The sequence below is a fragment of the Didymella exigua genome (genome assembly GCF_010094145.1).
Source record: "Didymella exigua CBS 183.55 unplaced genomic scaffold M421scaffold_5, whole genome shotgun sequence".
In the NCBI taxonomy this organism is placed as follows: domain Eukaryota; kingdom Fungi; phylum Ascomycota; class Dothideomycetes; order Pleosporales; family Didymellaceae; genus Didymella; species Didymella exigua.
The window spans coordinates 884435-905077 of NW_022984779.1; the positions used below are offsets into that span (position 1 = coordinate 884435).

A 20643-nucleotide genomic window follows, 5' to 3' on the forward strand; every position below is an offset into this window, starting at 1 on the left:
AGTTTGTCTATCGCGCCTGCTCTTGCACCATTAGCCTCCTGCTCCCGTAGCCCAAGATCTCCGCGTGGTGCTGCTCCGCAATTGCCGGATGTGCAGTGACGGTATTCAGGGTTTGCAATGTGCGCGCTGCAGTTTAGGGACGTTACGCACCTATATCGAGTAGTCGTTGTGCGTCAGACGAGGTCGGTGGTCGGTACAGTGCTGGTGGCAGTTAGCGGATGACGGAGCCCCTCTTCCTCCGCGGCTGTCTGACTAACAAGGTACAAGTCAACTACCAAGCTGGATGCGCATCCGTCCTCAGCTCGACAAGTCCAAAGAGAGATCCACGGTCGATCTGAAGGAATGACAGACGAGATGGCGGCGTCGATACCGAGGATGGCGAGTGCGCTGGTCGACGAACGCCAAGCAAAATGGCCACAACCACTCAAGTAATGTGGTTAAGAGCTCGCCAAGTCACGACGCTATGCGCAAACAGGGGGACTAGATCAATAACGAAGCTTATGTGGGGTAATGTGTTTATGCTACGTATAGTCGAGTTGCATCTACAAGACTGTTGAAGGAGCACGACGTCGACGTGTTTGCCGCCTGAAGTGGTGGCCGTGCAGCACTAGGGCAAAACGGCTTGGTACTTCCTCTTGACTACTTCGTATCTCCTGCCTGACAAATGAACACCCGCTGTGCTGCTATCAACTTCCTGGTGTCCAAACGAGAAACCTGAAAGCTGAGGCAGACAGACCTCTTTTCAATCATGAAATCCACCTGTTCTACCACATCGGGCAATGGCTGCGAGAACGCCCCGTGTTTTCGTCCAGCCTCCAGGACAGCTGCCCTCGATCACCTCGCTGTACTGTGAAGGTCATGTTTCTCGCACCTCGGTTCAGCGACATCACAGACCAAGCTCGTACGACACAGATGGTAAGCTCAGCAGGATATGAGGAATCCAAAAAGTCGTCATTAGATTACTATTTGGTGATTTCAATGCTCTGCAAGGACTGAGAACTCTGCTATACATCTCATAGGTTAGACTGGAGACCCTTCAGAAGCTGGCTGCCGTCGAATCCATTTTTTCAAAAGATTGATGGAATGGACAAAAATGCTCGCCTTCTTTGGTCATGACGAAGTCAATGGCAGGATTGATAGGTGCCGACCTATTACCAATGCAGAAAGGGTTTGCAGTAATTCCTGCTTCCTGGCCAATGATGGCATCGAAGCCAGACTTCCCTCGTACGGGGAAGCAACTTGCACCAACCCGAAGACGACAGTATGCGGCGAAGCAGCTGAGCGCTACGCCAGCTGTCAAAGTGGTGATCTTGAGCCAAGCAAAGCCATCACACGCCTCACAAGCTACGGCTCTATGGGCAAAGAGCTGGGTGATAACAACACGTGAATGCAGCAAGATCCATTGGCATTAAAGAGAGAGTATTGATTCCTGCGCCATTGAAGCTCATCCTGTTAAGACCTCTGGTCTAGTGAGGCTGCGAAGATGTTTTTCGACAGCTTGGTTCTGTCTCACAATCTGGCTCCGAAATTACCAATATTGAACCCAGCCTTCAAGACTGCCATAGAAGGCGCAAAGAAGTACTCGCCTCCCTTGGCTGTGACGAAGTCGTTGATGGGGTTGATATTGACAGACTTGGTGCCGATCTGGAACGGACTCGGGGGATCTGTTGCCTTGCCCTGACCGATGGTGACATCTAGACCAGCATCTTGCGAAGGGAAGCTTCGCTGATTGGCCCAGGCAGTCTGAATAAATCTGTATCCGTCCTCGATGGTTGACTGGTAGCAAGCAAACAGTAGGCCTCGGCCAACATCTGGTTTGCCAGGCAGGAAGTCCTCTCCATATGGAATGCCGCGGCGCATAATGCGAGAAGTATTGAAGCCAGTACGGATGTGGGCCTTGCGAACGTGCGCTGCCAGAGGGCATTTGCCCTGCGCAGTGAAACCTCCGTATACGAAGTCGTTCTTCAGAGCTAACTTGCTGTCATCAAACTGGTCCTCTAGGAAAATCGGACAACCTGATAAGCACAGTAAGCCATCGCTATACAGTAGAATGGAATATACTGACCACTCTGCCATCGACCAACAAGCTGGGCGCTGAACTGAGCCGGACCTTTTGAGCCTGCATTTTTCCACTGGTTTATAACGAAGTCGTTCCACTTGCCAACGTGCTGCTCCAGTTTGCGGAAAACCAGGAAGCTACCGTCGTTCATCCACTGAGGCTTAGGGCTATTCTCGTCGCCATGTCTACCGACTACTATCACACCTGGGTCGACAAAATTGCTGTTGTCCGTTGACTGAACGACATCGTCGATTTGGAAGTTCAAGCTAGGGCTGTCATTGATGCCGAAGACCTGTGGGTGGGAGATGCCGTCGTTGAAACCGAAGCTGAGATGTGGATTAACACCATACAGCACGAGCGCATTTGTGTGACTTACTGCTCATGACCCGGTTGACTCGCTCTCTCAACACCAGCTTCCCTGAACAACTCAACAACAACTTCGCCACCGACATTTAGCTGCTTCAGCACATTCTGCAATTCGGCCTCCACTGTCTTCATGTTGATTCCGGCCACGAGCAGGACACCGTCGATTGGGCCACCACCATTTTGGTTGAGGTTCCAGCCATTGAATACTGGATCACCCAGCTGTTGTCGTTCACTCTCGTTCTGCATACCGCCAACAAAAGATGGCGCGGAGCTCTGCAGACCGTTAAGACCTTTCTGCAGCGAGGACTGAGCATTGCTCAACTGCTATCCGTAAGCTTGTGTCAGAGTTGAAGCAGGCTGTAGTACACACCTTGGTCAAGCCTCTGGACGTAAAGGCGATATTGGTCTTCGCCACATCAATGATCTGACCTTTGGGCAGTTTGCTAATCTGCTCACGAAGATCCTTGATGTCCTTCCCTGTCGCAATCTTTGAGTTTGCTACAGCTTGTATGTTCTGACAGAATGCCTGCGCAGCTCTGATGGTGAAAAAGCAGAACACCTCGGCCTTCTTGGGGAAGCCATTGAGAAGAATGTCTCCTTGGATCCCGCTAAGGTCTTCGATCTTGAGAGAGCTCATGGTATAGCCTGTTGAGTGAAGAAAGTGATAGAAGAGGAGGTTGCAAATGGCTTGAGCAGTAAGTTTCAGATTGGAAGTGGAAGAGAAAGCTGACACCAGAGTAAGCAAGCGTACCTTAGCTATTTATGAGCTCACACTGTCAGATATCGAGCTGACAATTACAACCCGGCACTCCTAGCCGATCAGATGGTACCGGGGTCTGCAGCAGACTACACTGCTCACTACCGTACGACTGCACGTTGAGATAGTTTCCGAGGTTGGTAAGTCGTAAGGGGAGTGGCTGATGCTGTCCCCGGGGCCATACCTTCAGTCTCCAAACATGTACCCCCACCCAGTGAAGGACACTGGCGATGGTATACTGCGGCCGTCCAAAAAGCCATTTGTGGCTGGCTGTAGCATCGTATTTCGGGTTGCTGACGCCTCTCAGTATCATGGCGAGCTATCGCAGGGCATTCGGTATGTCAGCAGGTACCGAAGCGATTTTCATTGGGTCATAATGACCTTTCCACCGAGGAGTCAGCCTGTTTAGGCAGGGGTATAAGCTGAGGTTCGGGTCAGCCTGGGATTATGCATCTCAGCTCTGACTTGCAACATTACTATCAACTCGCCAGCGATTCGACACACCTACGGCCGCATTGATTCAGGTACCGCTGAGTCTGCAGGTGCTATCGACCTCATCAAGCCGGCGCCTGAACTAGAGGTGCTCTAGTGTGCAAGCACCAGAAGTGTAGGAGATCTGGGGCCTAGCTTCTCACTCAATCGTGCCTTCAAGGGCAGCCTTTCTAGAAGACTGCAAGCCACACATAGTCTGGGGCTGAGTATTGATACGATGTCACCTCCATGCACGCACTTACCTCGCGACTGTAGCCTACGATACCAAGATCTGCGCAGTGGTGATACAATGCTTGTTGTCCAAGAACCCAGGACTGTGTCATCATGATACATGTCAACCTGCTCTAGGCGAAGCAGACGATGGCGGTTGGGTCGGACGGACCGCTCGGGCTGACCCCTCAAGTTCGTACCGTACCTAGTTTGCCTCAGCTTTGAGCGCCACGGATCTTACAGGGAGCTGACAACTCCTCTCAGGGTGATTGGCCTGCTGACGGACAACATGCCGAATGTCGTGATCGCAAAATACTTCGTAGACTGGAGGAATCGTTATTGCTAGGCAAAGGCCCACCATGGCGCCCTTATGTACAATTCCACCCTTTTTCCACGGCGCAAGACCCAGCTAGCGACCAGCCCCTTCTCTTTTCTCTCGTCTCTTATGTGTCACGACAGCAGGCGATCCGCGCAGACTCCTGAACTTGAGACGATACAGTACACCATTTCGCAGGTGAGCGATGCCGTCAGGCCATGACAGTTTTCAGGACAGTGTCTCGATGCGCAAACCGAGCGCATGCAGTCGAAAGCTCACTAGAGAGGGTCTGAGTTGAGGATGGACTAATGTTCCTTAAGCGTCGACCAAACTGGAGTGAATGCGACAACGATCGAGGCGAGGAGAGTAGCTGCAGGTATCTGGGTGATGGAAAATACGAGTGGATTATGTATTTTGATGAAGGGCTACCTAGAGTTCTGGAGGGCGCCTGCCGCTGTCAATCCCATGTGGGTTGAGCCTCGCCGATCCAACGTCCTGTGAGTCGCACGGTCGTACTCTTTCACAACACTATGCGCTGTGCCAAAATCACGCCTGGGGGTATTGTCAAGCATTGCGAGTTTCGCAAAGGCTGTCTAGCGACGATGCGCATACCTGCAGTGTCGCTTCCTGCAGTTGTCGAGTTGTGAAGCGAGGACAGCCTTGGTCCTTGGACACTCTAGGTAACGTCCCCAGATAACATCTATTGCGTCCAGCTCATTACTAATCACAATTTGCTGGTCTGTCGATCAAATTGCCATTTTCAGCGGTGTATTTGGAACGAAGCTCTCCACGACTGGTCCACCTGGACGGTCGGTCGACATGACGCCTCAGGCGCGGCGTGTTTAGGCCTTCAGAATTTGACCAGCGCACCAATGACCGCGTCGATTTGGCCGTTTTGACCGTATCAATAATGGGGCGAGAATAGATCTCAGTTACAGAAGTGCGGGATCGAAGTGCTCATCGATGTGGCACTTCTCAGATTTACAAAGCTTGTGCAAGAGCTTTAATGTGCTTAACCACGTTCCAGAAGCTCGGTAGACGTCTTATCTACGCGTCGCAGGTTTGCGTTCTTCGGTCTGTTTTGACTTTAGTCTAATTTTTGAGTCTCTGGTTCGATTCTCACACTTTGAGGTGCTTTTCAAGTGCTTTTCTAGTTCATCGTCCTACACGTTGCTTCTACGGAGCACATTCGTCTACTTACGACCCCTGTCACAGGAACAACTTGACAGAGTCTAACAACATCAACATCGACCACGCGAGTCATGGAATCTCTTGCCTCCAGGGCAGTAGTTGAGGCTTCCTTTCTGCTCGCTCGAGCGAGTGACCGCGACCGCACTGCGATTCAGGAATATCGCCAGTACTGCACCCACGACACCTGTCCGCTCAGCGCATATTACTGGGGGTACCGACCACCTTTGGGTGCCAACCGTACGTTTCTGATTCTATTCAGATTATCGACCCTGGCGTACGCCGGTCAAGGCTTCCTCAACAAAGCATGGCTTGGCTTTACAATCGCGATGGGGTGCGGCTGCGCGCTGGAAGTGATTGGCTACGTTGGCAGAGTGTTTGCGATAACGACGGCTTCACAGAGGTAGGTCATTATGGCTTTTCTTCGCTAGCTTGTACTGACAATCTACATAGAACCCTTTCTTGATCCAGATCATCTGCCTCAGATCGCCCCGGCTTTTCTCGCAGCTGGTATATACCTCTACCTATTTCGTATTGTCAGCACCTTCGGCACTGAGAACTCGCACATCAAGCAACTGTCCTGTCCTTGCATCTTCATTCTATGCGACATTGCATCTTTGGTCCTCCAAGCACTCGGCATTGGTATCGCAAGTGTAAAGAACCAACAGAACGAGGACCCAACTGTTGCCAACAACATCATGATAGCAGGTCCCGCCTTCCCGGTTATTACCCTACTTATCTTCATCATCCTTGCTCTGGACTTCGCAAGTCGTATTATCGGCCGCATTTGCAGGCTTGGCCACGATGCGCTTGACCCACGACACGCAAAGCTGCCCAACTCGTGGCAGCCCAAGGGCTTCATCGTAGCTTTGTCCTTCACAACGCTGTGTATTCTCCCTCGATTCGTATACAGAGTCGCTGAGTTGAGTGAGGGCTGGAGTGGGCACTTGATTAAGACCCAACGATACTTCATTGGGCTTGAGGGCGCGGTCGTCTTGGCTGCGGTCCTATCACTGAGCCTCTTTCATCCAGGGCTTTGCTTCTGAGAGGCTTTAGATGCCAGGACTGAGTCCAAGAAGAATGGCAACAGGACGTGAAAAGGCAAGACGAGGACCGTGGCTGGTGAGCAGAGCAGTGAAGAAGAAATTAAGGTTGAAGCCTAGCCATCCGCATTCCCAATCTCCCCAGAACAGACTTGAGATGTCATAATATCAGCTTGGTCCAATTGCTTGTATTTGAAGACCTTGAATGCATGAATCTTCTACCTGTGATGATAGAGCCTGCGCGATCATGAAATGCTCACTTTCTGCCTGTGCGCTTTCATCATCGCTCCTGCCTAACTGTCCTCAAAACCAAAATCGTGCCTGCTGCCTGACGACTACAGAAGCTTTTGCAGTAGACGTTACACTCGCTCGAGTCATTTTTCGCCTCCATTCCTCTCGCGCACTTCACTTCCGAGTTCTGAGTGACCCGCGGTCACCTTGCAATCGATATTGCGCATGACGATTCACTCTTAATACGTGTTCGCGCCTACAAACGAGAGGCACATTTCGCTCTTTTACTTTGCGAATCGACTTCACTTACACAAAGCTTGCGACTACCTCTCCACCCGAACGTCTGTACCATCAACACCGCGAGAAACCATCCTAAGCTCTAATTGGTTCGTGGTGATTCTCAGCGTATCAATATGAATCAAGCAGAAGACGTCGAGATTATTCTTGGCCACAAACGCCGCTACAAGTTCCACTCTGGCACACTCGCAAGGAACTCCACGCTGTTCGCTGAGATACTGAGCGAGCGCAACGCAGCTAAGCTGAACAGTCGCGCGAGGAGCGCTGGCATCGAGATTCGCTGGATGATCGAGCTCACGCGCCTACCTAGCAAGCAATTTCCAGCCGGTTGTCTTGAGCTTGTGGTATGCAGATCCGGCGCTGGAGTATTCAGCAACTTGGCGCAGTTGGAAGCTGACCACTGATAGGAAATGACACCTACTGGTGAGCGCGCGGACAACCGCAACGGCTTGGTCGTGAATGAGAATGGCCGCATCCCTCAAGCTGATAAAGCATACCAAAATTACGAATCCATCCTCTACGCCTTCTACAACAAGCAGCTCACTGTGGATGATACGGAAATGTCCGCAGCGCTATCTGATTGCTACCAGCTCCTCCAGATCTCGGACTATCTAGGATGCACTGGCCTGATCTCTAAACCCATCGAAGTCGCCCTCTTCAAGCACGGCCAGGACCTCTTTCGCGCGATTCAGGGCGTACCACATGCGTGGATTGAGATGGCGTACCGCATCCGCAGTGAGCTAATCTTCAAAGAATGCATCGTCCACCTGGTCGGTGACTGGAAGAACCTCAAGACCCGTCCCGACATCACCGAGCGTCTACGCGACGTACCCAGCATGCGCGCTCTGATCGAGAAATACCATCGCGCCCTCCTGGACAAAGCCAGGTCCCTCGAACTGAGCATTCTTTCACATTACCCGCAAGCCATGCGGCTGCCCTCCGAAGACCTGCCTATCAAGCGCGAGTCCTACGCAAAGGACATCCTAGTCTGGATGGCGCTCAGCTTCTTCCGGCACTGGGTCTCGCAGCGCCTAATCACAGGCAGAGGCCGCGACGCCCCGGACTGCGGCTTCGACTTGTTCTCCTCTCTCGGCGCGGGCGGCGACAGATACATGGACAAGTCTGTGATCAACCAATTCCACACACGCTTTCCCATGACCAAGAAAGCCATGAATGTGCTGGAAAATCACCTATTCGAGATCAAAGAATGCATCAAAGGCGTCGTCAACGACTCCAAGGTGCTGAGAAGCCAGTGTCAGCTAGATGTGCATCGCTTTCCGGTCAAGTATTTGACGTGCACGGAGTTCGCGAGAGAGGACTTTCCGTGGCTCAAGGAGGAGAGGGAGGCGAGGAAGCTGCCCGCCAAGAGGGCGTTTAAGCCGGGAGGCAATGAGATTGCGAGGTTGAATCTGGAGACTGCAAGGAGGTTTCAGAGGGGACCTAGTGCGGAGGAGCAGAATGAGCTGGAGTATGAAGATGAGGAGATGCATGCTGAGTACAAGTGTGATGTGACGAAGCGGATGAGGTATGAGTGATTTTGGTGTTCTTGTCTGGCTTTGGACGTTGGTTCGGGGTTTCTGCGCGCATTGCAGCCATCGAGTGCGGATTTGGGAGTCGGTTTTGCAGTTCTGGTGGGCAAGAAGTCCTCCAGGCTGGATTTGAAAAGTTCAGATGAACAGCCCGGTGTGGGCGGATGGCTCCTAGTTTTGGTATGTATGACGACCTTGCGGACTTTAGTAGCACAACTTACTTCAGGAATAATGGCTTGACGGAATGAAACTGATCTTTGCACAATATACTGTATTCTCCTGTTCGGGTCCCCTCGCTCTCGTTCTCATGCGCTCTCCCTCATTGGTATTCAGCGCTCTCCTCCCCCCTGTTCTTTCCCTTTACTCGTTCCCTTTACTCGTCTTCGAACCCAGTCGGCCTCGGCCTCTGTCCCCTGGGAACCGGGTATGTGAGAGGGATCTTCGCAATCGGCTCCTCGCCAAAGTACCGCCTGATGCCCGGGACAGTGAAGACGAGAGCCGGACCCGCACATCCAACGATGATGCTGTAGAAATAGGCGGGCTTGTTGATCGAGGCCCACTTGAGGTAGCGCAGCGGCTGGCTGTAGAAGCGCGGATTCGCGGCGGACATGGCGTAGGTGCTGTGCTGTGAGGAATCAGCGGTGTTGTGATTGGGCGGTGCGGCGGGCGTACGATTGCGCTGCGGGTTGTCAGCAAATCGAAGCTTTGGAGTATGCGCAGGAGGTTCCGATTGCTTACGGTATGTACAACGGCCTCAATGGCTCTTTAGCTGCTCGTGAAGCTGCGACTCGCGATGTGAGGTTGCCCGGGGCTCGCCCGTTATCGGCGGTTGAGGATACTCCGCGCCGGTGTCTTGGCGTGGATACGTTACGTGTAGCTGTCTACGTACGCATCGAGGGTTCGAGTGCTACTTCGCCAATTCATGATCATGAGGTGGCTGCTTTCTTTCTTGGTCTTGGCCATCGTTGCCGTTGTGCAGGCGGCGAGTTTTACAGGGAACAGGCTCCTGGTAGTGCTGGACGAGCAGGCCGAGCGCGAGAAGTACAGCGTATTCCTCGAGGATCTTGAGGGTAAGTGCTTTCCGTTACGATTTGGACACTTGGGAATCTCCAGTCAAATCCAAGAGACTCTGGAACCTCCACTTGCATACGATTGACTGCTGTGCTCTTTTGATAGGCAGCCGTGTCAGCTAGCAAGTTGGCCTAGAGATAGCTCAGATGGAGCTTCTGATCACGTCCTCCGGCATCAGAGCTTGAGAGAAACACTACTGACATCCGTTGTAGCTCGCGGCTTCTACACAACTGTCGAGTCGCCCAAGAGCGACAAAGTTGCACTCTTCAAGCACGACGAGCGAACATACGACCACGTCCTCCTACTCCCCGCGAAGTCGAAAGGCCTCGGCCCAGCCCTGACCGCCAACAATCTCCTTGAGTTCGTCAAGAAGGACGGCAACATCCTCGTCGCGCTCTCAAGCGAGCAGACCACCCCAACCGCCGTTCAGTCCCTCCTCCTTGAGCTCGACATCAGCATTCCCAACAACAAGGGTGCCTTGGTCGTCGACCACTTCAACTACGACTCTACCTCCGCGTCGGAGAAGCACGATGTTCTGCTGCTCCCATTCCCCGCTGCGCTGAGGTCAGGTGTCAAGAACTACTTTGGCGGAGAGGGGTACATCGCTGTTCCTCGCGCTGTTGGCCAGGTCCTCGGAAACGACTCGCCGCTCCTCTCGCCTATCCTCCGAGCACCCAGCACGGCATACAGCTATGACTCGAAGGATGAGACCGACGCTGTGGAGGATCCCTTCGCAGTCGGCCAGCAGCTGAGCCTTGTCTCTGCCATGCAGGCACACAACTCGGCGCGCCTAACTGTTCTTGGATCTGCCGAGCTGCTGCAGAACAAGTGGTTCGCCGAGAAGGCCAAGCTCGGCGACAAGGCTGTCACAACTGCCAACCGCGACTTTGCTGCGAAGCTGTCCGCATGGGCCTTCAAAGAGGCTGGTGTGCTCAAGGTTGGCAAGGTCATCCACTACCAGGATGAGGGCGCCAGCGTAAAGCTCAACTCTAGCGTTCCTGAGAGCAACCCCACTATCTACCGCATTAAGAGCGATGTCGTAAGTTTCCAGCCTACCAATCAAGTTTGACTCATGCTGACTTCAAGCAGCACTATGAGGTTGAGATCTCGGAATGGATAGAGAACCACCTCGCTCCCTTCGTCCCTGAGACGAACGACAACATCCAGCTCGAGTTCAGCATGTTGTCGCCGTTCCACCGCCTCAACCTCTCCCCGATCTCGCAGACCGCCAACTCCACCATCTTCGGCGTCGCCATCAAGACCCCTGATCAGCACGGAATCTTCAACTTCCGCGTCAATTACCGCCGCCCCTTCGTTACAAACATCGACGAGAAGAGGCAAGTCACAGTCAGGCACTTTGCCCACGACGAGTGGCCGAGGAGCTGGCAGATCAGCGGTGCCTGGGTTTGGATCGGCGGTATCTGGGTCACGATTGCTGGATGGCTGGCTTTCGTCGCTGTCTGGCTGTACAGCGCGCCGGCGGAGAAGAGCGTGAAGAAGACACAGTAGACGGCTCGCAATGAGTTGTATGTATCCACGGGAAATTTTGCCCTGGAATGAAAGATATCCCATCAGCAATGCGAGGTATGTAGAATATAGTACGGTCTGGCATGGCCAAAAGCTAGCATTGAAATTTGAAGCGTTCACCAACGTCAAGGTTCTCGAACAAGTCTTATTGGTGGTAGTATGAGCCGCGACAGCAACAAGAGCTACAAAGCATGCACAATCTCTGTTCCGTACCATACAACGCTCGCCGGCCTCACCGACACCGCTCTCCGCGACTTCTTCACGTCCTTCGACTTCCTTACTTCCAACAACCTCATAATGTCCCCCTCGATCCTTCTCGGACTCGCCGTGCTCACGCTCCACCGCGAATCAGACGTGCGCGCCATCCACGCCCCCTCGTCCGTAAATCCAACACGCTTCGACGCCACATCTCCCCGTGAAGACCCTAATCGCAGAGTCCCAGATCGAAGGTCTGGCGGGGGAGCTAGGAAATCCGGTAACGATCCTTGTCGCTGCACTCCAGGCCCCTTCTTAAACGCGCGGTATGGGTCGTACATAGTCGGTATGGGTGCACGGGCTGTCCGCGGTGGAGGGTGGAGGGCGTGGAAACCGTGGCTCATGCCCAGCGCCGAGACGGTGGGCTCGAAAGACCGTATGTCTTTTGCTTTGGCCCGGTGGCGGAGGAAGCTGGTGAGATGTGCGACGAGCGTCGTTAGAAGTAGGCCGAGGGAGGTGGAGGCGACGATTATGAGGCATTTGCTGAGGGGTATGAGGGTCGAGAAGAAGGACAGGTCGGTGAAGTATATCGCAGGCCACGGGCGTGCGTTGAAGGCTTCAAGAGTGAGAGACAGACTTAGGGCGCAGGCGAAAGCTGTAATAGTGAAGGTTACGGACGCTGTTTCAATGAGAAGGAGGGCTCCGGGGGGCGAGATGCGCAGCCAGTAGTAGCGGTTTGACATGATCACTGTCACAACCGTGAAGATGGTTATTAGGCTCTATTGTGGTCAGTAAAAGAGCAATGAACAGGCAGGACACTTACAGCGACGATCAGAATCCACATTCGCGCAATGCCTTGTGTCGCTGCAGTAATGAAGTGAGTCCACGACGGACCGGAAACATCGAGCGTGCTATCGAGCGTTTTGAGAACCCTCTGTCCGCGGCTGCTGTCAATAGTTTGAACAATGATCAAAGCTGTGCATGAGTCAGCATTAAACTGGATGCAGGTACGAGTGCTGGCACGCACACCACATTCCGAGTACGAAACCCGCGACCGTACTCGCTAAGGCAAGCGATCTCAGGACTGTCAGGACTGTCTTTGAGTTAATCATGGCGAACTACATGGACGGGAGCGACAAATGAGAGTGATGAAGTTGATCAACCCAGCCCAGCTGGTGGACGCTCAGTGAGCGGTAAAAAAACAAATGTGTGTAATACTGCACAGAATTCCCATGGACGCATACTTAATCATTCTCTCAGCGTGGCAAGGAATCTAATATACAAAGCTTCACCACAAAAAGCAACATCATGACTCGGAAATACCGCAACCGAAGCACCCAGGCAATCTGCGCGCAGCCCAGAAGACTACGAGGCCGATCACGAGCTGTCACGCTTGGTATGACAGGAACGCGATTGAAAGCTCTTAGGCTTCGAGCAGACCCGATTTGTCGGGTCGTGTGTCAGTTTTGATCAGATGCGGTTGGATGCGACGCCACCTGAGGCAGCATTGTCGGATGGCTGCCGTATGAAACGGTTATCGTGGGTTGTGTTATAATAGAGCACCGCAGGCTTGTTAAAGCAAGCTTCGACAATCCAGTTATCTGGGTCCTTCGAAAATTGACAGATTTTCATTTAATTGCGTCAATTGGGATACACGCAGAAGTGCCTGCCAATTATGGGGATACGCTCGTGGTGTTCAAGAAGCAAATATGACGTGTTGGAATGGGTGCTTGCTCTGGGTTCTCGTGGCTATCCACTGGCGCAGTATGCGTTTGTCTTGGATCCTATAAAAGCAATGATGACGTTGTCGACCAATTCAGCGAGGTTCAGTTTAATACCTAATGACTACGAAATGATGATGGGGGCGCATCGATTTTAGTGTCTTGGCTAGCTATTAGTTAGGCTAAACCGAGATCATGGTCGTCCTTCGGTGTTCATGCTTCTAATTTACTTTCAAGTGTGAACACTCAATGTTCGAATCCTCTATCCGGCGACACAAGAGACTCTTGCACTTCATAAGCAATAACGAATTCCTCTCAGCCTTTCTAAAGCCCTTTCGAGGTCATCTGAGATCTCGTGAAGCCCTTCATCTCACGCGTCAACCCCTTGGTCATCACTCCGTAGAGCATGTTGCAATATTGACCTTGTCATGACTACAGTTCTGAAAGATCAAGATCTTTCTGACGAGGATCTGATCATCTGACCATCTGCACACCCTGGACGCTTCGCAGCCTACGGAGCTGATCCGCGAGGCTGAGAGCTCTCAGATGCTCACTGCAAATACCCTTTGACGCAGAGGGTATATCCCCTCCTCGGACCTCCTTAGGGGCGTCGTAGAGTCGTACAGGTCATGACTGACCGTTTTGGGTGGTTTGTTGATACCGACGATTCCATGTTTGCTAGACCCTCAACCACTCTTCAGATGCTTGGCTGAGGCTCGCACCACGACCCTGTAAGTGACCTGCACTAACTAGATAGGTTAAATGCAAATTGTTGCTATTTTGAGCATGCATAGACGTGCGGAAGGTATATAAAGGGTAGATGCGTTCGTGACCCCTACTGGCTCGCCTCATTGACCTGATCATCTCTAGACTCGCTTCCGTAGTCTTCTTCCGGTATCCCCGCGCGTCAGGAGCGCTCTGCACTATGTCCGGCGAGAAGCGTGACTGGCTACGGAAGACGATTGACAGACTACGCTTGCTCTGCATCAGGAACAAACCCGCTGCCGATGCCACTGAAGTAGCACAATTCATACCCAATGTGTCAGTATCAGGTCTGACCTCGAGGCCACAATCTTCTCGGATCCGCTCAGACAACAGGACTTCAGTAGTATCGCCAGAAACGCCTCCAAAACTATTGGTGCACCCTCAAAATGGTGCATATCCTTTCAAAAGTGCAGCATCAGTAGCAGCCACGGTACCCCGGCTCCGTCGGATGGAGAGAGCTCGCAAGCCACCGCCCGAATCCCAACACCTTAATGACGATGTAACAGAGGCTCAGAAGCTCGCACCTGGACAGCCAGTCCGAAAAAAAACATCAGCCATGTCAACAAACACTATCGGATGGGAAACTCCAATCGGCGATTATGCAGGGGGAAAGCAGATCTACCTTCATCCTACAGGTCTGCTGGAGCTACGAAGGCCGGAAAGCGCTGCTCGTTTGAAACAAGCGCAAGAGATCGCAGACCTCGACTTCAAAGGTTAGTACTGACGCTATCTTCAGGTATTTTGATTGACATAGCGAGTAGTCTACACCTCGACGCTCAGACACGCCGGCGCAGGTGCACAGGAAGTCTCCAGTGACTCTACCTCCCAAAGTCCTGGCTGATGGTCTCGAGCGAACAACTCCTGCCATTGTACATCTCCTGCCGAATGGTAGTGAAAATGGGTCGCAAATGGAGCGACTAATTCTTGCAGCAAAGGCCGTACCTTACGCCTGTCGCCATCAGTACGCATAGTGGAAAGGGCCACCGACCCTGTGCTCTTAACACCGGCTGTCGCCCTACAACTAGGAGCATATTTTGACAATGTCTGCGCAGCTCATCAATGATGTAACATGGAGCCTAAGTTGCGGAAGACAAGCAAAGCAAGTCGCTGACAAAGGGCGTACTGCTTTCTGGAAAGGGCTAGGTTGTCACCGTCATTCCGAGGTTGGGCTCGGGGTGGAGAGCCTGCAATGACGAGGAATTATATCTTCTTCTGAGCCCACGTAATACCCGCTAATCCGCTAAGACGCTTCGAGAACAGGTTTGAGTCACACGGATTGCTTAAGGTGGTCTTCTTGAGTCATAGATCGAAGAGCCGCGCATTCACCTGGGGAAAAGACAAGCAGCGAAGACAAAAGAGCTTCTGAGTTAGCTTGTCTTCGGGAATAGTCGGGGGCTTGTTGTACTCAGTCGCTTACTTCCGAGCTACCGACCATGGGTACGCTACGAGCTGCTCGCATGGATATGTGATGTAATATTTGTGGCTCTATCTTGCCGAAGTAGATGGTAAGATCAGCGATACTTGGATCATCTACTACGTAGCACTTCATAGCACTTCATTGATCTTGCAAATCGGGAGGGAGCTCCGGTCTTCGATAGCCTGGCAACAGGACGTGATGAAGTAATTTGCGCTACCAAAATCAGGTCGCGGGCCGGTCCTTCTTAATAACCAAACTTCCTTCTGTGGTAACAAATCATTAAAGCGTTCTAGGCGTCGTACCTGCACAAGCTCTGCGGGGTTCAAACCGTACTTTTTGTGTCTGCTGTTTTCTCGCCATCGCCTTTCTCTCACGCTGCTGCAAACGAGTTGCGGCTACAAAGTCAGTTCTGACTCAACCTCAATCACAATGCCATTCTTCCCATGCTGGAAGCGAAAACGAGAGACGGTTCCCCCGCCTCTGGGCGGCCTGCCAGAGGCGCCGGTACCGGCTGGAGACTTGATGTGGAACTCAAGCTGTTACTCACGTTGGGGTCCTGTACTGTCCACAACAACTACAACGACATCGACAACTCACGAATACCTTACTGAGGATTCGGCCTTGACGGAGCACTACTTACCAATCCTCAGTCGTGTACTCCTCACTTCAGACCTTGGAACATGGAAGAAACAATACAATCTCCGCTTCGCCTGTATTATCCCTGGAGATGCGCCTCTCGCCATGTTTACGACCACTAAGAAAACAAGTAAGATGGTGTGGTTCAACGGGCCTAACCGAGGTCGCTGTTTACCCAGCGTCCGTTGTCGCTGGCGCAACGGCTTTCCACGGATGCGATCTCCATGCACCGTCAGATGCACTATCAGCAACAGATGGCAGTATAAGATCTGCAGAAGTGCGATCATCAGATGGGACCCTCACTGGGAGGTTCTTCTTGTCGACCACAGAAAACTGGTGGCGGATTACGCGAGCCAAGACAAGAGTAAGAAGAACCAAAAAAGAGTCGTTGAGATCGTGAAGCGATTCCACGAGCTGGAGAGACAGACGTTGTGGAGCACGACCAGCGGAAAATGGTCGAATTGGGGAGATTGGAATCTATATCCGGCTACACCAGCAGAAGTGGCACAAACGTGTCGACTCGAGGGGCAAGCATTCGAAGAAATGCTTGGAAAGAGGCCAGGAAGTGGGAAGAGGTACAGGATAAGGCGCTGTCTCAGGGATATATCGAAGAGCTTGAAGAAGAGGTGGAAGAAGGTCTTCTCGAGGTGACGAAAGCTGAGTGCGGGTGCATTTGGTGACTGCGGTATATGCGCTCAATCACTACAGCGTTGTCATGTACACTCACACAAATGGCCCGTCTTGTTCCAAGACGTATACGGTAAAAGCCGTCTCCATACCATGATGACGTTTATTACAATACTCAAGTGCGCGAGCGTTGTTGTTTTGGGTCGCTGCACTTACATTGCGTCCATGTCGTCGACCACCCGCACACCCGCACACAGAGAGTAGCTTTGTAGGTGGCTCTGGGATCGGCCCCGCGGCCGGCCACTCCGCCCTTCGCAGAAGCTTTTCGGTTATTGTTATCAATAAGGTATCGATAAGAAATTAATTCTGGACCCCGCAAAACAGCACAGCGTTCCCTAACTTCTTCGATCTAAAACCCGAAATGTCTCTCTGTGTCGCATGTAACAAGCCCCTGGTAGTCGAGATCGAGGCGGACGATGAGGAGCAGTACGAGATGGCCGGCTCTTCGTCAGGAAAAGCTCCAGCAACAGAGCCGGAAACTGTCCCAGATGACGTACAGCTGAACTGTGGATGCCACTTTCACTGGTAAAGGCAGAGAACCGTGGGAAATTTACGTTCTGTGAACTGACAGGACACAGGAACTGCCTCTTAGAAGCGTACCACGTCACCGAATGTCCCAACTGCGGCAAGAACATTGCGTCCACTCCAGCAAGCGGCGAACAGCAGGTTCTCTGCAACCTCAACAACGAGGGAGGTCTGCAAGAGAACCTTGACCTCTTGCCCTTGCTCATCGAAGAAAGCTACCTCAAAGCATACCCCGAGGACCGCAAATGCCGTGCATTCCTCGAATTCTGCCGTGAGGGCGACTACAAGGCCATCGTTGGCATGCTGCAGGACGATGAGGTGGAGGAGAACGATGAAGACGAGGATGAGGACGAGGACGAGGAGATGGCTGATGATGGCCAGCCTCAGAAGGATATTGGGATTGACCGACTGCTGAGATACCAGGACCCGATTGGCAAGTTGCAGTCAGGGTTGCACGCTGCTGTCCAGGCTCAGAGCAGGGAAGTCGCGTGGCTGCTGTTGCTATTGGCGAGTAATCTCGATCTGATGGAGTTCCCGCCCTTGGTCTTCCAGGAAGCAGCATCGATGGGTATCATGAGGGGACTTACAGAGGATAAGGTGGACATCAGAAGTCTTAAGGATGCGAATGGCAAGTCTGCGGAGGACTACGCCACCGAGATCGGCGGTGTCTGGATCGGCTGGACTGGCAATGGAAGGCTGGCGATCTGAGCTTGCTAGCGAGCGACTTGCGCGTGTGTTCGAACGCCCACGAAACCAAAGATACCCACCTGTCAGCAAAAGCAAGTCATCAGACTTTGATTCTACCTGCAGAGTGAGCTGTAGTGTATAGTTGTGGCAAGCTCACTTGGCAGGAAGGTCTTAGGGAGCACCCTGTTGATCAGTGAGTGAGGCTATCGTTACTTCTCCAAATTTCCTTTTCTAGCACGTGATCGACGCGTTCAGAAGACACGCTGGCAGACGCGTCGTCGTCATTGCACTTCGAGCACCAACACAATGCTTCCAACCCCATTCACGCATCACAAAGTAGCCAATTCTCATCACCAAACATGGTGAGCCTCAAGCGTGGCGGATTCCGCGGTGGAGGCGTCAAGAAAAGCTACGCTAAGAAACGCTCACCTGAAGACGAAGACGCCACGCCACGCCTCGTGCGAGCAAGCAGTCGAAAGACGATGACGACGAAGAGGACGACGCAGTTCCGTTCGTTCAAAAACTAGAGACAGATAATGGAAAGAACCAATTCGTTGCGGTAGGCCTCGTGAATCCTGCCTTTAGCTGGTGATTGACGAATTCAGCTCAACAATAGCGGCAAGCGACGTGTCACAGTAAGCGACTTCAAAGGCATGACGCTAGTCAGTATTCGAGAGTACTATACCAACGATGCAGGCGAATTGAAGCCTGGGAAGAAGGTACAATGCGACCTTATTCAGTCAGGGACCGACCAACTCACAACCAACAGGGCGTTTCCCTCTCGCTAGACCAGTACAACGCACTCCTCACCACGGCGCCACTCCTCGAATCTGTTCTTAGCAAGGAAGACTTTGAAGTCAAACGCCCAAACTACGACGCAGACCTAGCTGCAGCAAAGCTAGGTGAGGAGAAGGAGGAAGAACAACAACCTGTCACCGAGGTCGACGATGTTGAAAATGAGGCGTGACTTGACGCAACTCAGGACAATCCTTGGAATGAGCAAACCGCGCACAGTTTGTTGTACAGACAGGTCAGCTCCTATTCTGGTGTATTGCAAATTCACACAATACACGCCCACTCGTCTAGGGAATTCATGCATATAGTCGGTGCAACGCTGATGGAGGATTTGCACGTGTTTCATATACCTTACGAGAGGCTTGAGGCATGCATCTCTGCCGTCACGACTTCACCAGTTCTCGGCCTCACATGTGAGCCAACGGGTACCGCTCTTCAACGCATTCGGTACTAACCAGTAGGACAGTACGCTTGAAAGTAAATTCACGGAGCTATTCAAATTTCATCCTGTCGAGGATCCGGTCTCGTCTTCGCCCTCGATTAACGAGCTTCGAGACAATTCAGTCGGTCAGAGGCTTCTCCTGGCGGACTGGACGCGTCATTACTACGGCTAATGTTACTGATAGTCACCCACGTAGAAAAGCTCAATCTGTCGAGAGCCTCCAGTCAAATAGGCCCTTCAGAAGATCAGCTCTGCTGTTCTGCCTTCTGTGATCTTATTAATACTTATCGGTAGGTACATCTGAGGACCATGGGCTGGGCTTCTCGACATCCAACATAGACTTCAGGTCCGGCTGCCCTTGGTGTTTGCACATACACTATTGCAACGCCATACCTGAATTTTTGAGTACTCTTCGTCGCTCGGCCCAGGGTGGAATGCGAACGATGTCCTAAGAGATGACTATAAAAATAAATTATAACGATGAGGATAAGCAGCGTCTCAGCATGCTCACCTTCCAGGTCAAAATCCAGATCCATCGACTTGCATGAGGCTTGTCATCACGCCGCCCAGCATTCTCTCTACGACAGATATAATTTTCGAACGGCCCAACGCATCTAGACCTCTATCCGCTACGATCTTTTGGTAGCTGCTCGATATCTGAGCTCGGACTTCATGAGTCGCTGACTTCACAAACTCAACGAGCTTCACGCGTCGATTGTAGCGATGGGGTCGACTGGTGTCAAGCCATACCAAGGGTTTGCCAAGACAGGCCTCGAGGGTGACTGAGTTGTCAAGTACCGTCCGGGAGGTAAACCATCGTCCCGCGGCGTTCCGGCTAGCCCACTTTGTCAATTCTCGCCAAAGCAATACTCGGTCACCGATGTAGTGAGGTCAAAAGTCCCGTTCGCGCATTCCTTCGCTCATATTACGGTCGCGCAATATGTCACCCGTGCCCTTTTGGCCAGGCTTATGAACGAGAGGATCTCCTCGCCAGATACTACATCTTTCAATTTCGAGTAAAAGTAAGGGACTTGTATAGGATGGTGGTTGCACCAAGAATGCGCCGGACTACCCTCCGGAATGATTCTAAGGCGCTTTTGCACACCAATCTGTAACGTGCCTTTGAATTCCACAGAGAAAGACCTGGAATGGACCAGGCTCGACTGTACTCCGACCGTATCGATGATCACGAACAGAGGATGCAAGTGCGACGGTCTGAAATATATAACGGAAAGATCAGAACAATGTCTCGGCAACACAAGCCTTCGACAGGCACACACTCGTTACAATGGGTTCCACGCTTAAGGTGTTCCACGCCTTGTCCATTCTTTCTGTTATTGTACCAAGCGTCAATGCTGTTCCTTCTGGAACCAAACTCGAACTCAAGGCCTTCAAAAATGTCGATAGGCTCGTCTACAAGCGACAGGATCTCGGCGGTCTCATCGACACTTGCAACCTCTGCCCAGTTGTTCGCAGACTTTCTAGGTATCTCCCTGAAGATGTCCAGAACACAGCGAACGACATCAACAACCAGCTGAGGAATCTCATCGCCCAAGTTGGTCCCACGCTTCCCGGCGGTATCCCAGCTCTTGATAGCCTTCTCAGCAACCCGACTGATATTCTTGGGGGAGCGCTGCCTGGTGGCTTGCTCGGAAATCCTACAGACGTCGTGGGTGATCTCCTAAAC

At 52.3% G+C, this 20643-nt stretch overlaps 10 protein-coding genes across 10 annotated transcripts in view; 7 read left to right on the forward strand and 3 right to left on the reverse strand.

The window, feature by feature from the left end:
• Positions 1-1509: 1509 nt before the first annotated feature.
• Positions 1510-3062, reverse strand: M421DRAFT_90044 (Dyp-type peroxidase; the record flags this gene model as incomplete). The annotated part of the gene is made up of 4 exons (XM_033597819.1): positions 1510-2015; positions 2066-2385; positions 2436-2746; positions 2796-3062. 4 exons carry the CDS (start codon positions 3060-3062, stop codon positions 1510-1512), a joined length of 1404 nt encoding a protein of 467 aa, XP_033452075.1.
• A 2400-nt stretch (positions 3063-5462) lies between these two features.
• On the forward strand, positions 5463-6616 carry M421DRAFT_406130 (uncharacterized protein; the record flags this gene model as incomplete). The annotated part of the gene is made up of 2 exons (XM_033590306.1): positions 5463-5762; positions 5874-6616. 2 exons carry the CDS (start codon positions 5463-5465, stop codon positions 6432-6434), a joined length of 861 nt encoding a protein of 286 aa, XP_033452076.1. The 3' UTR covers positions 6435-6616.
• A 459-nt stretch (positions 6617-7075) lies between these two features.
• Positions 7076-8494, forward strand: M421DRAFT_98896 (uncharacterized protein; the record flags this gene model as incomplete). The annotated part of the gene is made up of 2 exons (XM_033598675.1): positions 7076-7303; positions 7367-8494. 2 exons carry the CDS (start codon positions 7076-7078, stop codon positions 8492-8494), a joined length of 1356 nt encoding a protein of 451 aa, XP_033452077.1.
• Positions 8495-8540: 46 nt separating this feature from the next.
• Positions 8541-9288, reverse strand: M421DRAFT_417573 (uncharacterized protein). The gene is made up of 2 exons (XM_033591517.1): positions 9217-9288; positions 8541-9113 (listed from the first exon to the last, which is right to left on the reverse strand). Exon 2 carries the CDS (start codon positions 9096-9098, stop codon positions 8862-8864), a length of 237 nt encoding a protein of 78 aa, XP_033452078.1. The 5' UTR covers positions 9099-9113; positions 9217-9288; the 3' UTR covers positions 8541-8861.
• Positions 9289-9416: 128 nt separating this feature from the next.
• Positions 9417-11068, forward strand: M421DRAFT_98897 (Dolichyl-diphosphooligosaccharide-protein glycosyltransferase 48kDa subunit; the record flags this gene model as incomplete). Its single annotated transcript, XM_033598676.1, has 3 exons — positions 9417-9558; positions 9772-10598; positions 10649-11068. 3 exons carry the CDS (start codon positions 9417-9419, stop codon positions 11066-11068), a joined length of 1389 nt encoding a protein of 462 aa, XP_033452079.1.
• A 200-nt stretch (positions 11069-11268) lies between these two features.
• On the reverse strand, positions 11269-12315 carry M421DRAFT_2455 (uncharacterized protein; the record flags this gene model as incomplete). Its single annotated transcript, XM_033588547.1, has 3 exons — positions 11269-12060; positions 12105-12256; positions 12309-12315. The coding sequence occupies 3 exons, from the start codon at positions 12313-12315 to the stop codon at positions 11269-11271; spliced, it is 951 nt and encodes a 316-aa protein (XP_033452080.1).
• Positions 12316-15445: 3130 nt separating this feature from the next.
• M421DRAFT_321649 (uncharacterized protein) lies at positions 15446-16753 on the forward strand. Its single transcript, XM_033589297.1, has one exon. It carries the CDS (start codon positions 15614-15616, stop codon positions 16469-16471), a length of 858 nt encoding a protein of 285 aa, XP_033452081.1. The 5' UTR covers positions 15446-15613; the 3' UTR covers positions 16472-16753.
• Positions 16754-16868: 115 nt separating this feature from the next.
• On the forward strand, positions 16869-17740 carry M421DRAFT_98898 (uncharacterized protein; the record flags this gene model as incomplete). The annotated part of the gene is made up of 2 exons (XM_033598677.1): positions 16869-17032; positions 17086-17740. 2 exons carry the CDS (start codon positions 16869-16871, stop codon positions 17738-17740), a joined length of 819 nt encoding a protein of 272 aa, XP_033452082.1.
• A 338-nt stretch (positions 17741-18078) lies between these two features.
• M421DRAFT_2458 (PC4-domain-containing protein) lies at positions 18079-18686 on the forward strand (the record flags this gene model as incomplete). The annotated part of the gene is made up of 3 exons (XM_033588550.1): positions 18079-18177; positions 18325-18438; positions 18489-18686. The coding sequence occupies 3 exons, from the start codon at positions 18079-18081 to the stop codon at positions 18684-18686; spliced, it is 411 nt and encodes a 136-aa protein (XP_033452083.1).
• A 1558-nt stretch (positions 18687-20244) lies between these two features.
• Positions 20245-20643, forward strand: part of M421DRAFT_90051 (uncharacterized protein) — a gene marked incomplete at both ends in the record, with an annotated part of 2272 nt that continues 1873 nt past the window's right edge. Inside the window, one exon of the mRNA XM_033597820.1 lies at positions 20245-20629. Coding sequence (XP_033452084.1) covers positions 20245-20629 — 385 coding nt within the window. The remainder of the gene's footprint in view (positions 20630-20643) is intronic.

Coding starts and splice junctions, on each gene's coding strand:
- M421DRAFT_321649 (XM_033589297.1), top strand. CDS start 15,614: ATGCCATTCTTCCCATGCTGGAAGCGAAAACGAGAGACGGTTCCCCCG.
- M421DRAFT_417573 (XM_033591517.1), bottom strand. CDS start 9,098: ATGTCCGCCGCGAATCCGCGCTTCTACAGCCAGCCGCTGCGCTACCTC.